Here is a 15,678-nt window from a genome sequence, read left to right on the forward strand (position 1 = left end):
CACCCAGGAGTCAAGACTGGCACACAAGCTGAAAGGGCAATATTACTCTCCCACTGTTTTTTTTATGTATTTTTTGTTTTTTAAGGGAGACTTTAGAAACCCAATAATATTTAAAAAAATAAATAAATAGGCTTTCTATGGCCCACTGAATGAGAGAGGTGGCACACCCAGGAGTCAAGACTGGCACACAAGCTGAAAGGGCAATATTACTCTCCCACTGTTTTTTTATGTTTTTTTTTTTTTTCAGGGAGACTTTAGAAACCAAATAATATTAAAAAAACCAAAAAAATAAATAGGCTTTCTATGGCCCACTGAATGAGAGAGAGAGGTGGCACACCCAGGAGTCAAGACTGGCACACAAGCTGAAAGGGCAATATTACTCTCCCACCGTTTTTTTATGTATTTTTTGTTTTTTAAGGGAGACTTTAGAAACCAAATAATATTAAAAAAACCAAAAAAATAAATAGCCTTTCTATGGCCCACTGAATGAGAGAGAGAGGTGGCACACCCAGGAGTCAAGACTGGCACACAAGCTGAAAGGGCAATATTACTCTCCCACTGTTTTTTTATGTATTTTTTGTTTTTTAAGGGAGACTTTAGAAACCAAATAATATTAAAAAAACCAAAAAAATAAATAGCCTTTCTATGGCCCACTGAATGAGAGAGAGGTGGCACACCCAGGAGTCAAGACTGGCACACAAGCTGAAAGGGCAATATTACTCTCCCACTGTTTTTTTATTTTTATTTTTTTTTCAGGGAGACTTTAGAAACCAAATAATAAGAAAAATAAATAAATAAATAAATAGGCTTTCTATAGCCCACTGAATGAGAGATAGCACACACAGCAGTGGCACACAAGCCCTGACTGAGGCCAATATTTTTCTACCACTGATTGATGTAGTGTTTTTGTGTTGAGGTAGAATTTAGAACACAAATCACGGAAAAAATAAATAGGCTTTCTATGGCCCACTCAGTGAGAGATGGCACACACAGGGATGGCACTGTAGCAGAAATGCCAATCTTAATCTCCCACAAAAAAAAACAAAAAAAAAAAACAGGGACTGTCCTACAATTACTATCTCCCTGCAGTAATCTAAGCCAGGTATGGCAGGCAGCAATAGGAGTGGACTGATGCACAAATTAAATAAAAAGTGTGGACAAACAAAAAAGATAGCTGTGCAGAAAGGAACAAGAGGATATGTGCTTTGAAAAAAGCAGTTGGTTTCCACAGTGGCGTACACACAGCAATACAGCTATCACGGAGCCTTCTAGGGCAGCCCAATGAGCTACAGCGCTGAGGGGAAAAAAAAAATAAAATAGCTTCCACTGTTCCTGCACACCGAAGGTGGTGTTGGACAGTGGAAATCGCTGCAGCACAAGCGGTTTGGTGGTTAGTGGACCCTGCCTAACGCTCTCCCTGCTTCTGACGAAGCGGCAGCAACCTGTCCCTAAGCTCAGATCAGCAGCAGTAAGATGGCGGTCGGCGGGAACGCCCCTTTATAGCCCCTGTGACGCCGCAGACAGCAAGCCAATCACTGCAATGCCCTTCTCTAAGATGGTGGGGACCAGGATCTATGTCATCACGCTGCCCACACTCTGCGTTCACCTTCATTGGCTGAGAAATGGCGCTTTTCGCGTCATTGAAACGCGACTTTGGCGCGAAAGTCGCGTACCGCATGGCCGACAAGCACAGGGGTCGGATCGGGTTTCATGAGACGCCGACTTAGCCAAAAGTCGGCGACTTTTGAAAATGATCGACCCGTTTCGCTCAACCCTAGCTGTAAGCCATAATCATCAACATTAACAGAAATAAACACGTGAAATAGATCACTCTGTTTGTAATGACTCTATATAATATAAGAGTTTCACTTTTTGTATTGAAGAACTGAAATAAATTAACTTTGTAATGGTATTCTAATTTTGTGAGAAGCACCTGTGTACTATATATATATATATATGTATGTGTATATATATATATATATATATATATATATATATATATATATATATATATATATATATATATAATTTGCTGATAACCTCTAGCGGATTCACCCAGTATATTGTGGGCACATTGGGTATTGTAAAGATAATCAACATAACTTATATCCCACTAAATCAAGGGCACTTCATGATAATACAACAACTCCCTCTCACACACACATACGTGTGAGAAAAGGAAGAGATCTCAAAATAAAAGTAAAATAATATTTATTAATCAGTTGTAAAAACACATACATATAAATAAAAAATTAAAAAAAATAACCGTAGGGGACACCACAAAAACAAAACTCACCAGAACACATATGCTACAATACAGGTGTATTGTATCTATAACTACCCAGGGTAATGTATGTAATTAGGGGATCCCAAATGTCTTGAATACATATAAAATAGTCCAGCCTCAATAAATACCAACATATGGCAAATACAAATTAGACACCGCCAAAACAATTGGAGATTATCTATAGAGAATAATTATGAGCAGTCCGGTTACTACTTCACAGAGCACAGTGGCTAATAGGTTAAACAATCCACCACCATAAATTCTCCAAATGTTTTTAGGCTATTTCCATGTGATCAACCCTCTTATTCTTAGACCACATATGGTACCATCTGTCCCAAAACCTCATATGGTAGAATGCAATTACCTGGTGCAAGTGCTGGTGCCCGTGTTGTCCCCTCACCCCAACGCGCGTTTCGCCTCCTGATTCTTCCGGGGGCGTGTATTATTTATATGTATGTGTTTTTACAACTGATTAATAAATATTATTTTACTTTTTTTTGGGATCTCTTCCTGTTTTCACACATATGTGTGTGTGAGATTGAGTTGTTGTATTGTAAAGATAAGCCTGATTAGGGTTTAGGATACATGGATGTACTACAAGTTTCTCTGCTCTAGACCAATTTCTGGCCTTTACCTTCCTCCTCAATATTATTCATAGCAACTTCAAGTATCTAAATTTTGGCTTAAAGTGGTGCACAGGACTCATCCATTGTAAGTGAAATATTTGGGGAGTAGATAGAATCTGGCTTGTTGGATTTTAGCATTTTTTATTTCCATGGAGGTCTCATTTTTTTGCTCACTTATTAAAAAGACTTTAACTCTTGAATATTATAAGGTGAAACTGCTCAACCACCATTTAAGCAAAAGGAAAAACAGGACAGGACGATGATGTAAAGAATTTAGAAGTTCTCACCTTATTTATAATAGTTGAAGAATATTCGCTGTCATCGTACATGTAGCCATCGGCACACCCCTCAGTCTCCAAGTCGCTAGTATTGCTTGTTGAACTATAATTAAGCAAACCGAATTTGGGGCTCGTATATCTTAAGCAGCTGGAGAATTTTCCACTAGACTCCATCGGTATATGAGCATGTAGCCACAATCCGGTAAAATTACCTTCTTCCCAGGTTTCGTTAAGTTTACATCGATGCTTTGGAATAGCAGCCGTAAAGTTCTGCATGAGGTTGTGGCTAGCTAACATAAAAACTGGCAAGGACAACAGAAGGACATGTATGATTTGAAATCGTCCCATGCCACCCAACCTCTCCAAGATTTCCTGAAATGCCATAGTTAATCACACAGTTCCCGATCTCCTCATGAACAACTACGGACATTGAAGCTTCGATGCAAACGGCATTTCCAAAGTCAGCGAATGGTGCATCGAGAAACCGGTGGCAGCCCTATATAAGAGCGTAGAGCATCACACTTCGTGGGTGTGAAGGCTCATGACCAAGTAACCGCGTGTTAAACTTTTACTGATACATAAAAGCATTAACTTGCGGAGAAAAGAAGTTACTTCTCAATTAGGGATAAAGTGCAACACTTAATGGTTATTATAGGGCAAGTTCCATGACTAAACATAAAAATAACCTATTAACCAATGTACTAGGATTGTCAAACTCTAGGTAAAACATGCAGAAAAAAACAGTAAGCAACGTACATCCCTTGAATTAAAAACAAGACTTGGACACCTTAGGGGGCTTATGCTGTAAATTACTAATACACAATTACCTTTTATATCATTTGATGATTTCAGGGATTCAGATGGTAATAAAATAATAAAGATTACTGACACATCTGCAGGGAAGTTATTGGAAATTTTAGGATCTCCACAGTCGCATGTATAATAATTAGAACAGTACATCATATCTAGGCAGCTTCCAAGTATTTTCTAAAATGCAAAATGTTTAGAGGTGTGAATGCCGTGCTCTTCACAAACTTTTGTAAGAAGTTTAACTCCTTAACTCCCGGGGCTTTTTTCGGTTTTGTGTTTTCATTTTTTGCTCCACTTCTTCTTCCCAGAGCCATAACTTTTTTACTTTTCTGTCAATATGGCCGTGTGAGGGCTTATTTTTTGAGGGACAAGTTGTACTTTTGAAAGACACCATTGGTTTTACCATGTCGTGTACTAGAAAGCGAAAAAATAATCTAAGTTGTGCAAAATTGCAAAAAAATTGCAATCCCACACTTGTTTTTTGTTTGGCTTTTTTACTAAGTTCATTAAATGCTAAAAATGACCTGCCACTATGATTCTCCAGGTCATTATGAGTTCATTGACACCAACCATGTCTAGGTTCTTTTTTATCCAAGTGGTGAAAAAAAATTCAAAACTTTGTTAACAAAAAAATATTGTTTCATTTTCCAATACCCGTAGCGTCTCCATTTTTCGTGATCTGAGGTTGTGTAAGGGCTTATTTTTTGTATGCTGACCTGATGTTTTTAATTATACCATTTTGGTGCACATACAATCTTTTGATCGCCCGTTATTGCATTTTAATGCATTGTTATGGCTACCAAAAAAAGTCATTTTGGGGTTTTGACTTTTTTCTTGCTATGACGTTTAGCAGGCTAATCCTTTTTTTAATTGATAGATCGGGTGATTCTGAACGCGGCGATACCAAATATGTGTATGTTTGATTTTATTTTTATTGTTTTATTTTGAATGGGGCGAAAGGGGGGTGATTTGAATTTTTATATTTTTTAAAATTTTTAAATATTTTCTAAAACATTTTTTTTACTTTAGACATGCTTCAATAATCTCCATAAGAGACTAGAAGCTGCCATAGCCCAATTGGCTCTGCTACATACAGGCAATGATCAGATTGCCTCTATATAGCAGATTTACTGACTTGCTATGAGCGGCAGCCAACCATCTATTCTTCCCCGGAAGCGACGCTATTCTTGTTCATCACTAGAGATGAGCGGATCTTTCAAAATTCAGTTCCAATTACGATCGTCGGCGTATACTGTTTGTGCTGCACCAGCTCTCTGGAATGCACTTCCCCAGACGATCAGACTGATACCTAGCCTCGACCTATTCAAGCGCGCTTTGAAAACCCATCTCTTCAAACAAGCCTACCACATCAACTACTCAGTAAACTAACTTTGCCCTGTTCCCTCCTTCCAAATATTATTCTAAATCTGCACCCTACTATTCATCTGTCTCCACACCCTCCATGCACATGATAACTGCACTTGATACTTGACTATTGCACTTAACCACACGGGCTGATGACCGGATCATGCAGCTTTGTATGAAAATCCCTATGTATTATAATTGCCAGACCTGAAATAACAAGCACTTTTCACCTATTGTGTCCCCCCATTTCCTTGTAGATTGTAAGCTTGCGAGCAGGGACCTCACTACTAATGTCACTGTTTAAATTGTCTTAACTTATATTGAATTTGTCTGTCATGTCCCCGCTTAATTGTAAAGTGCTGCGGAATATGTTGGCGCTATATAAATAAAAAATATTATTATTATTATTTGCAATATTCGCCAAACACAGCTGAATGTCATTGGAGTCAATGGAAGTATAAATGACTGAATATGTTCAGAATCGATGATCAAACATAAATTTGGCACGAATAGGGTAACAATATGGCACGAATATGGCAAATTCAGATTTGGCGACAGATTCCAAACATATTTGCTCAATTCTGTTCATCACCTGCATCTGGTATTGCAGTTTAGTCCCTTCACTAGCTGCAATACTAGACAGAGTTTATGTACAAGCGTAGTGCTATTTTATGGAGAAGTAATAGTGGATGTCCCCTTGTAAACTTATTTCATACATATATGGCATAGCCAAAAGAAATGCCATAAGGGTATAGTAGATGCGAATACCACCAACACGACCTGCATCTATCTCAAGAACGGGGCTGTGTTTCACCTTCCTGTGAGTGCAAGGGTGGTCAGAATTCCCATAAAAATGAAAGGGTATTCCAACCCCCTCTTTCCGAAAAGCAATGTGTGTCGGGGCTCCAATCTTGAGACAGATCCAGGTCCCATTAGTGATACCTACATCTTCTATATTTTTATGGCATATCCATAAATCTTCAAGATAATAAGATTGCCCTTTTTTATTTATTTTACTCGCTTAAATAGCACCATCATATTCCACAGCGCTTTACAGGTATCATAATGCCTTTTCCCATTGGGGCTCACAACCTAAATTCCTTATCAATGTGTCTTTCGAGTGTGAAAAGAAACCTGAAGAAGACAAAAGCAAACATGGGGAGAACATACAAACTCTTTACAGATGTTGTCCTTGGTGGGATTTAAACCCAGGACCCCAGTGCTGCACCGTACAGTGCTAACCACTGAGCCACTATTTCTACGGTTTTCCAAACTGGATAACTCCAATGCATCATAGAGGAGTATCAGGTCCCTTGCATTGTCCTCTTCATTATTATACTGTTATTATAGTAGGAAGTTCATACTGAAATCATACAACAAATCTGCCACATGCATAGTTCTCATCATTTAACAAAAATAACTCTAGAGACACTTAGCTTTTACATTGCTTTAATTTTGTTTGACTTGTTATGGGGCGAGGTTTGCTAGGCATGAACAACAGCCGCATATGAAGAGTTGCGAGGAAACAATCACCAGTAAAGTTCTTTTTTTCTTTTTCTAAAGCCTTTGTATTCACAATCTGCAATTTAAAAAAAATAATTATAGTGAAAATACAGCAAAAAATGCATCTAGTAGATCTGTCATTAGACATATACACCTCTAGTTGTTCAGATAAGTTATCGAGATGGTTGGACAGGAACCACAGAAGAGACCATAAAATTCTGACCTGATGTTACAAATCCCACAACAAATTCAGATCTCAATTTTCAGACCCTAGATCAGACTCCAATCAGACCTTGGACAATATATTAAACCAGTCCGCATAATTCAAATATTCAGAAACCAGACTCCATAATAAAAAAATCCAAAACCTTGACCAGACACCAGGCCACATCTTATTATTCAAAGCTCAGGCCCCATAAATCAAACCTCATAGTAGACTCCAGAGCAGTCTCTAAAAATTAGATCTCAGACCAAAACCCCAGTCCCCAATATTCAGACCCCAGTCCAGACTCCATAGTTCAGACTCCATTGTTTAGCCCTTAAACCAAATTTTAGACCAGACCCCAGAACCCGTAATTTACACCCTAGACTTCATAATTTAGACCAAAGACAAAATCAAACTGTATAATATGGACTTCAGAGCAGTCCCTAATATTCAGGCAATATTCTGAACATTAGACCAGGCCACATAATTCAGACCCTATAATAAACACCACTACTAGACTCCATAATTCAGACTCTATAATTATTACAAATAGTGGAATTAGGAAAGGTCAGCCCACCAACTTTAAAGGGAACCTGTCACCCCGTTTTTTCGGTATGAGATAAAAATACTGTTAAATAGGGCCTGAGCTGTGCATTACAACAGTGTATTTTGTGGACCCCGATTCCCCACCTATGCTGCCGAAATACGTTACCAAAGTAGTCGTTTTCGCCTGTCAATCAGGCTGGTCAGGTCGGAAAATGGTCTGGTCAGGCAGGAAAATGGCCGCGGGCATCCGCGCGTGCGCAGATGGCTATCGCGGCGGCCATTTTCGTGAAGCCGAGATGCGAACTCTGCTTCACGAAAATGGCCGCCGCGATAGCCATCTGCGCACGCGCGGATGCCCGCGGCCATTTTCCTGAAGCCGCGGCCAGCAGAGCGCCGCTTCTGCGCACGCGCGGCCAAAGCAAGATGGCCGCTCCCACCGATCACCAATGGAATAACGGACATCGCTGCTATTTTCACACCCCTGTGCAGGATTCGGGACCTTGGACATGCGCACACCACTACGCCACCAACGGAAAACTACGCAAGATCTGGGGGAAGACACCACGCCCATCCGACCTGACCAGCCTGATTGACAGGCGAAAACGACTACTTTGGTAACGTATTTCGGCAGCATAGGTGGGGAACGGGGGTCCACAAGATACACTATTGTAATGCACAGCTCAGGCCCTATTTAACAGTATTTTTATCTCATACCGAAAAAACGGGGTGACAGGTTCCCTTTAATTCTTCACAAATCATATTAGTAACAGTCTGATGGAAATTTGATTTTTCTAAAAAAGAAATTAATAGTCGGTTATTAAGAAACAAGAACCATCTTGTCAGTCGCAAATAAAAATGGCAGCCAATGAATCGATTTTTGGCAATGCAGCTCATAAATATGGAAAAATTGCAAATTTGTATATAAAAAATTTGTATATCAAACCGATGACGTCAGAATAAATACAATTTTAAAATGATAATTAATTTTAATGAACTCCTAGGATAATTCCTGTGAGTAAATATGCTAATTTGTATGACTGTTTATTTGCAATGAGTGACTCATCCATCTAATTAGTAAGGCGATATCATGAATACCTTGCTGTGCTGATATGCTGCTTCATTAGGAGAAACGAAAAGCGCATCCACGCAATCACAAAAAGATTGCAACATAGATATTTTAATACAAATAAGGATATAACATATTTATTTATAATATCATGTTTAAATCATAAGAAATATTAGAATTACGGTAGCTGTTAATGTTGCCCCTTTTGATTAAAAATTCCATTGTCATAAAACTGTACTATTATTAGTAATGCAATTGCATATACTATGTTTGATCCTTTCACACAAGGATTCATCTATAATTTTGGGGAGCCCCGCGGATTTGTTACTTATATTTCAGCATAATTTTTTTATATAATTTTATGCTGGTATATTTTTCCAAACTAAAACAAAATCTACTGTATTGTAGGAATATTTTTATGTAGAGAAAGAATGGTTCATATAGTCCTTAAAACTTTATTACTTGATTACTTATCCAACAGTTTGATATAGAGATGGTTCTCCTGTAGATGTTCCAGGACTAACTGGACACGTGTGTGAAGCTCCTCCAAAAAATCAGAAAGTATAACAATGTCATCGAGATAAACAACAACAAATCGATCCAAGAAATCTCAAAAAACATCACTGATGAAGTGCTGAAAGGTGGCAGGGGCATTGCTAAGGCCTAAAGGCATAACCAGGTAATCAAAATGTTCATATCTAGTTCTAAAGGCAGTTTTCCACTCATCTCCAGGGTGGATTCGTATGAGATTATAAACCCCCCTAGATCAAAACTGGTAAAAATTCTGGCAGAACCCAGTTTCTCCAGCAACTCAGGGATTAAGGGGAGTGGATAGCGATTTTTAATGGTAATCTTATTTATTTCTCTATAATCAATACAATGGCCACAGGGTTGAGTTCTGCTTTTCTACAAAAAACAAGGATGCTCCAGCTGGCGAAGAAGAAGGTTGAATGAAGCCTTTCTCTAAATTGCTGTCTAGATATTCTTTTAGTACTTTCAATTCTGGCTCGGAAAGATTATAAATGTTCCCAAACAGAATGGAAGCTCCCGGAAGCAACTCAATGGGACAGTCGTAAAAATGATGAGGAGGCAGTTGACCTGCTTTCTTCTTACTGCAGACCTCACTGAAAGGCTGGTACTGAGGTGGTAGTTTATCATAATTCTGATGAGGAATCTCAGATGCTTGAATTTATTTGTAGTCAGACACATTAGTGTGGCAATTGTTCTTACAGTACTCAGAGGGAAAGGTGATGGTCCTCGATGCCCAGTTGATAGATGGGTTATGGATTGAAAACCAGGAAATTATTTAACCGCTTCATAATTATTCGGTTCAATACAGATTTCAAGTTCAATTGTCTCATGCGTAACAGGTCCAGATGATAAAGGTGATCCATCCACAGTTTCTCTATTGATTGGCATGGATTTTGTCCTACTTGCAATGTTATTATTAGTGATGAGTGAGTGTACTCGTTGCTCGGGTGATCTCCGAGTATTTGTGACTGCTCGGAGATTTTGTTTTCCTTGCCACAGCTGAATGATTTACAGCTACTAGCCAGCCTGAGTACATGTGGGGGTTGCCTCGTTGCTAGGGAATCCCCACATGTAATCAAGCTCTCTACTAGCCACAAATCATCCATCTGAGGCAAGGAAAACTAAATCTCTGAGCAGTCATAAATACTCGGAGACCACCTGAGCGTGCTAGAGAAAACCCAAGCAATGAATATAGTCGCTCATCACTAGTTATTATCCAATGGGAATTGTAAGTCCATGAAATTCACTCCTGCTCCAGAATCTGACATGACAGAGCATTGTATTTTTTGGCTCCCAATTATTACCTGTAAGGGAACGACAAAGTGAGAAGATGGCGATTGCTTTTTGCCCTTATCCTCCATTACAGATGAGATGGTCTGCATAACCAGATCTAGCCATTCAGAAAGGTCCAGATTGCTTGCAGTCTTGGCATTTATGAAGGCTATGGTGCTTTTATTAGGACAATTGATGCCAAAATGTCCAGTGCATAGCAACAAAAACTGTATATGATCGGGAGCTGGCATACAAATATTCCTGCTGGTTCACGGTTACATACATTTGGGATCAGATTGATTTCCTATACGGTAGAGTTAAAGCGAACCTATCACCAAATTTGACAGATATGAGATATGGCCAGTGCCTTTCAGCCCTCATATACGGCATTCTATAATGCTGTAAATCAGCCCCCAACCCGAACTGCAAGAGAAGAAAAAGAGCGTGATCCCGGGGAGACTGTGTGGATGACATAGGGAAGCTTCATCCACATGAAGCACAGAAGAAGGTGGCGATTGTAAGAAGTTGGCAGGCGCCATTGTAAGGACACTGATACCCCTCGGACCGGACCGCCCCATAGTTGAGTATAATAATAGCTCTTTCTTTCTCTTTCAGGTCGAGTTGGGGGCAGATATACATCATTATAGAATGCTGTATATCAGGCCTGAAAGGTAGTGCCCATATATCATATCGGCTAAACCTGGTGACAGGTTCCCTTTAAAGAAAAATAATCAAATGTAAACCTGTTAAACATTTGGGAAAGGAAAATTTTTGACTTAATATACATCTACGACAAAGAAGCCTATGAGCACCCTGCAGTATACATGTTTTTCATTTCTGTTCAGTGAAGGATAGTAATATTGAAGATGAAATAATTTAAAAGTTCTTGTGTGTCTTTCAAAGTTCACTAGCATCTCCAACATGTTTTTTGGGTGTAAATTGCTTATCTGTTAATATCTGTTAATATTCTGTGTGATTGTTGAATAGTTCACATTCTTAGACTCTGTACACACATCCCTTTTTGGATAGAGACAAGTGGACATTAATTATTGAACCCTATTGACTTTATTTGGATCCATCAAGGTTCTAGTATTTTTGACAGGAAAAATAGCGCTGCGAACTGTATTGTTCTTACAACTGAAAGACTGAATGACAAAAATCCTAAGCTTGGTTTTCATGGATAGCGCATGCACCCACTACAGCAGAGGGGGGGAACCTCCAGCCCGCGACTACCTGTTCTCCAGCTCCCGGTTAGATTCTCTGGGACTGAAGTGCTCTAGCCTGCAGTTGCATTTTGATGGCTGCTGGCCCTATAATTTCTTATTACTCTGGGAGCACATGCATTTAGCATTCACTACAGGACATTGTAGCACGTGCAATGAAAGATTACATTGGTCAGGACTTACTCTGTAGGCAGAGGTAGCATGCAATGCACTCCTGTTCCACAGAAGTGGACAGCAGCAGTGTCTCCAGTGATGTGCATGCCCCAGTCCAGGTGTCGCCTTTCATGTTCATGCCCCAGCACCAGTGTCTTCTGTCATGTGCATTTCTCAGTCCCAGTGTCTTCTGTCATGTGCATGCTTCAGGCCCTCCTGTGTGATGTATATACAGCAGTCTCTGTGTCTCCTGTGTGATGTATATACAGCAGTTTCTGTGTCTCCTGTGTGATGTATATACAGCAGCCTCTGTGCTTCCTGTGTTATGTATATATAGCAGCCTCTGTGCGTCCTGTGTTATATATATATATACAGCAGTCTCTGTGTCTCCTGTGTGATGTATATACATAATTTTTCCCCTCTGCTTGTTCTAAAAAAGTAACAAATACTGACTACAACATTTTTTGTTCTTGATTTATCTTAGTGTTTATTAACCCCTTAGTGACAGAGCCAATTTGGTACTTAATGACCGAGCCAATTTTTACAATTCTGACCACTGTCACTTTATGAGGTTATAACTCTGGAATACTTTAACGGATCCCGCTAATTCTGAGATAGTTTTTTCGTGACATATTGTACTTCATGTTAGTGGTAACATTTCTTCGATATTACTTGCGATTATTTATGAAAAAAATGGAAATATGGCGAAAAATTTTTAAATTTTGCAATTTTCAAACTTTGTATTTTTATGCCCTTAAATCAGAGAGATATGTCATGAAAAATAGTTAATAAATAACATTTCCCACATGTCTACTTTACATCAGCACAATTTTGGAAACAACATTTTTTTTTTGTTACAGAGTTATAAGGGTTAAAGGTTGACCAGCAATTTCTCATTTTTACAACACCATTTTTTTTAGGGACCACATCACATTTGAAGTCATTTTGAGGGGTCTATATGATAGAAAATAACCAAGTGTGACACCATTCTAAAAACCACACCCCTCAAGGTGCTCAAAACCACCTTCAAGAAGTTTATTAACCCTTTACGTGCTTCACAGGAACTGAAACAATGTGGAAGGAAAAAATGAACATTTAACTTTTTTTAAAAACATTTTACTTCAGAACCATTTTTTTTTATTTTCACAAGTGTAAAAACAGAAATTTAACCATAAATTGTGTTGTGCAATTTCTCCTGAATACGCCGATACCCCATATGTGGGGGTAAACCACTGTTTGGGTGCACAGCAGAGCTTGGAAGTGAAGGAGCGCCGTTTTACTTTTTCAATGCAGAATTGGCTGGAATTGAGATTGGATGCCATGTCACGTTTAGAGAGCCCCTGATGTGCCTAAACAGTGGAAACCCCCCACAAGTGACACCATTTTGGAAACTAGACCCCTTAAGGAACTTACCTAGATGTGTGGTGAGCACTTTGAACTCCCAAGTGCTTCACAGAAGTTTATAACGTAGAGCCGTGAAAATAAAAAAACCATTTGTTTACACAAAAATGATCTTTTCGCCCACAAATTCTTATTTTTACAAGGGTAACAGGAAGAATTAGACCACAACATTTGTTGTGCAATTTCTCCTGAGTACATCAATACACCATATGTGGGGGTAAACCACTGTTTGGGCGCACCGCAGAGCTTGGAAGTGAAGGAGCGCCGTTTGACTTTTTCAATGTAGAATTGGCTGGAATTGAGATCGGACGCCATGTCGCGTTTGGAGAGCCCCTGATGTGCCTAAACAGTGGAAACCCCCCACAATTGACACCATTTTGGAAACTAGACCCCTTAAGGAACTTATCTAGATGTGTGGTGAGCACTTTAAACCCCCAGGTGCTTCACAGACGTTTATAACGTAGAGCCGTGAAAATAAAAAATCACATTTTTTCTACAAAAATGATCTTTTTGCCCCCAAATTTTTATTTTCACAAGGGTAACAGGAGAAATTAGACCACAAAAGTTGTCCAATTTCTCCTGAGTACGTTGATACCCCACATGTGGGGGTAAACCACTGTTTGGGTGCACCGCAGAGCTTGGAAGAGAAGGAGTGCCGTTTTACTTTTTCAATGTAGAATTGGCTGGAATTGAGAACGGACGCCATGTCGCGTTTGGAGAGCCCCTGATGTGCCTAAACAGTAGAAACCCCCACAAATGACCCCATTTTGGAAACTAGACCCCCCATGGAACTTATCTAGATGTGTGGTGAAAACTTTCAATGCCCAAGTGCTTCACAGAAGTTTATAATGCAGAGTCGTGAAAATAAAAAATATATTTTTTTTCCACAAAAAAGATTTTTTAGCCCCCAAGTTTTTATTTTCACAAGGGTAAAAAGAGAAATTGGACCTCAAAAGTTGTTGTCCAATTTGTTCTGAGTATGCTGGTACTCCATATGTGGGGTTAAACCACTGTTTGGGCGCACGGCAGAGCTCGGAAGGGAAGGAGTGCCGTTTTGGAATGCAGACTTTGATAGAATGGTCTGCGGGCGTTATGTTGCGTTTGCAGAGCCCCTGATGTACCTAAACAGTAGAAACCCCCCACAAGTGACACCATTTTGGAAATTAGACCCCCCAAGGAACTTATCTAGATATGTGGTGAGAACTTTGAATGCCCAAGTGCTTCACAGAAGTTTATAATGCAGAGTCGTGAAAATAATAAAAAAAAAATTTTCCACAAAAAAGATTTTTTAGCCCCCAAGTTTTTATTTTCACAAGGGTAACAAGAGAAATTGGACCCCAAAAGTTGTTGTGCAATTTGTCCTGAGTATGCTGGTACACCATATGTGGGGGTAAACCACTGTTTTGGTGCACGGCAGAGCTCGGAAGGGAAGGAGCGCCGTTTTGGAATGCAGACTTTGATAGAATGGTCTGCGGGCGTTATGTTGCGTTTGCAGAGCCCCTGATGTACCTAAACAGTAGAAACCCCCCATAAGTGACCCCATTTTGGAAACTAGACCCCCCATGGAACTTATCTAGATGTGTGGTGAGAACTTTGAATGCCCAAGTGCTTCACAGAAGTTTATAATGCAGAGTCGTGAAAATAAAAAATATATTTTTTTCCACAAAAAAGATTTTTTAGCCCCCAAGTTTTTATTTTTACAAGGGTAACAGGATAAATTGGACCGCAAAAGTTGTTGTCCAATTTATCCCGAGTACGCTGATGCCCCATATGTGGGGGTAAACCACTGTTTGGGCGCACGGCAGAGCTCAGAAGGGAGGGAGCACCATTTGACTTTTTGAGCGCAAAATTGGCTGTCGTGTTTGGAGACCCCCTGATGTACCTAAACAGTGGAAACCCCCCAATTCTAAATCCAACCCTAACCCCAACACACCCCTAACCCTAATCCCAACCCGATCCATAATCCTAATCACAACCCTAACGATAATCACAACCCTAACCTCAAAACAACCTTAATCTCAACCCTGACCATAACCCTAATCAAAACCCTAAATCCAACACACCCCTAATCCTAATCTCAACCCTAACCTCAAACCTAACCCTAATCCCAATACACCCCTAACCCTAATCCCAACCGTATCCTTAACCCTAATCCCAAACCTAACCCTAATCCCAAACGTAACCCTAATGCCAATCCTAACCCTAATACCAACCCTAATCCAAACCCTAACCCTAATCCCAACTCTAACCCTAACTTTAGCCGCAACCCTTGCCCTAACTTTAGCCCCAACCCTAACCCTAGCCCTAACCCTAACTTTAGCCCCAACCCTAGCCCTAATTTTAGCCCCAACCCTAGCCCTAACCCTAACTTTAGCCCTAACCCTAGCCCTAACTTTAGCCCCAACCCTAACC

At 39.7% G+C, this 15,678-nt stretch overlaps 1 protein-coding gene across 2 annotated transcripts in view; it reads right to left on the bottom strand.

The window, feature by feature from the left end:
- Positions 1-3,703, bottom strand: part of LOC143806789 (solute carrier family 22 member 6-B-like) — a 113,097-nt gene extending 109,394 nt beyond the window's left edge. Inside the window, exon 1 of one of the 2 annotated variants that reach the window (XM_077287706.1) lies at positions 3,201-3,702. In XM_077287706.1, the coding sequence (XP_077143821.1) occupies positions 3,201-3,575 (375 nt within the window). In that variant the 5' untranslated portion in view covers positions 3,576-3,702. Of the gene's footprint in view, positions 1-3,200 lie in introns of both variants that reach the window. The other variant, XM_077287707.1, reaches the window with a different exon arrangement.
- Between the last annotated feature and the right edge of the window lie 11,975 nt (positions 3,704-15,678).

Source organism: Ranitomeya variabilis, chromosome 2 (genome assembly GCF_051348905.1).
Source record: "Ranitomeya variabilis isolate aRanVar5 chromosome 2, aRanVar5.hap1, whole genome shotgun sequence".
In the NCBI taxonomy this organism is placed as follows: domain Eukaryota; kingdom Metazoa; phylum Chordata; class Amphibia; order Anura; family Dendrobatidae; genus Ranitomeya; species Ranitomeya variabilis.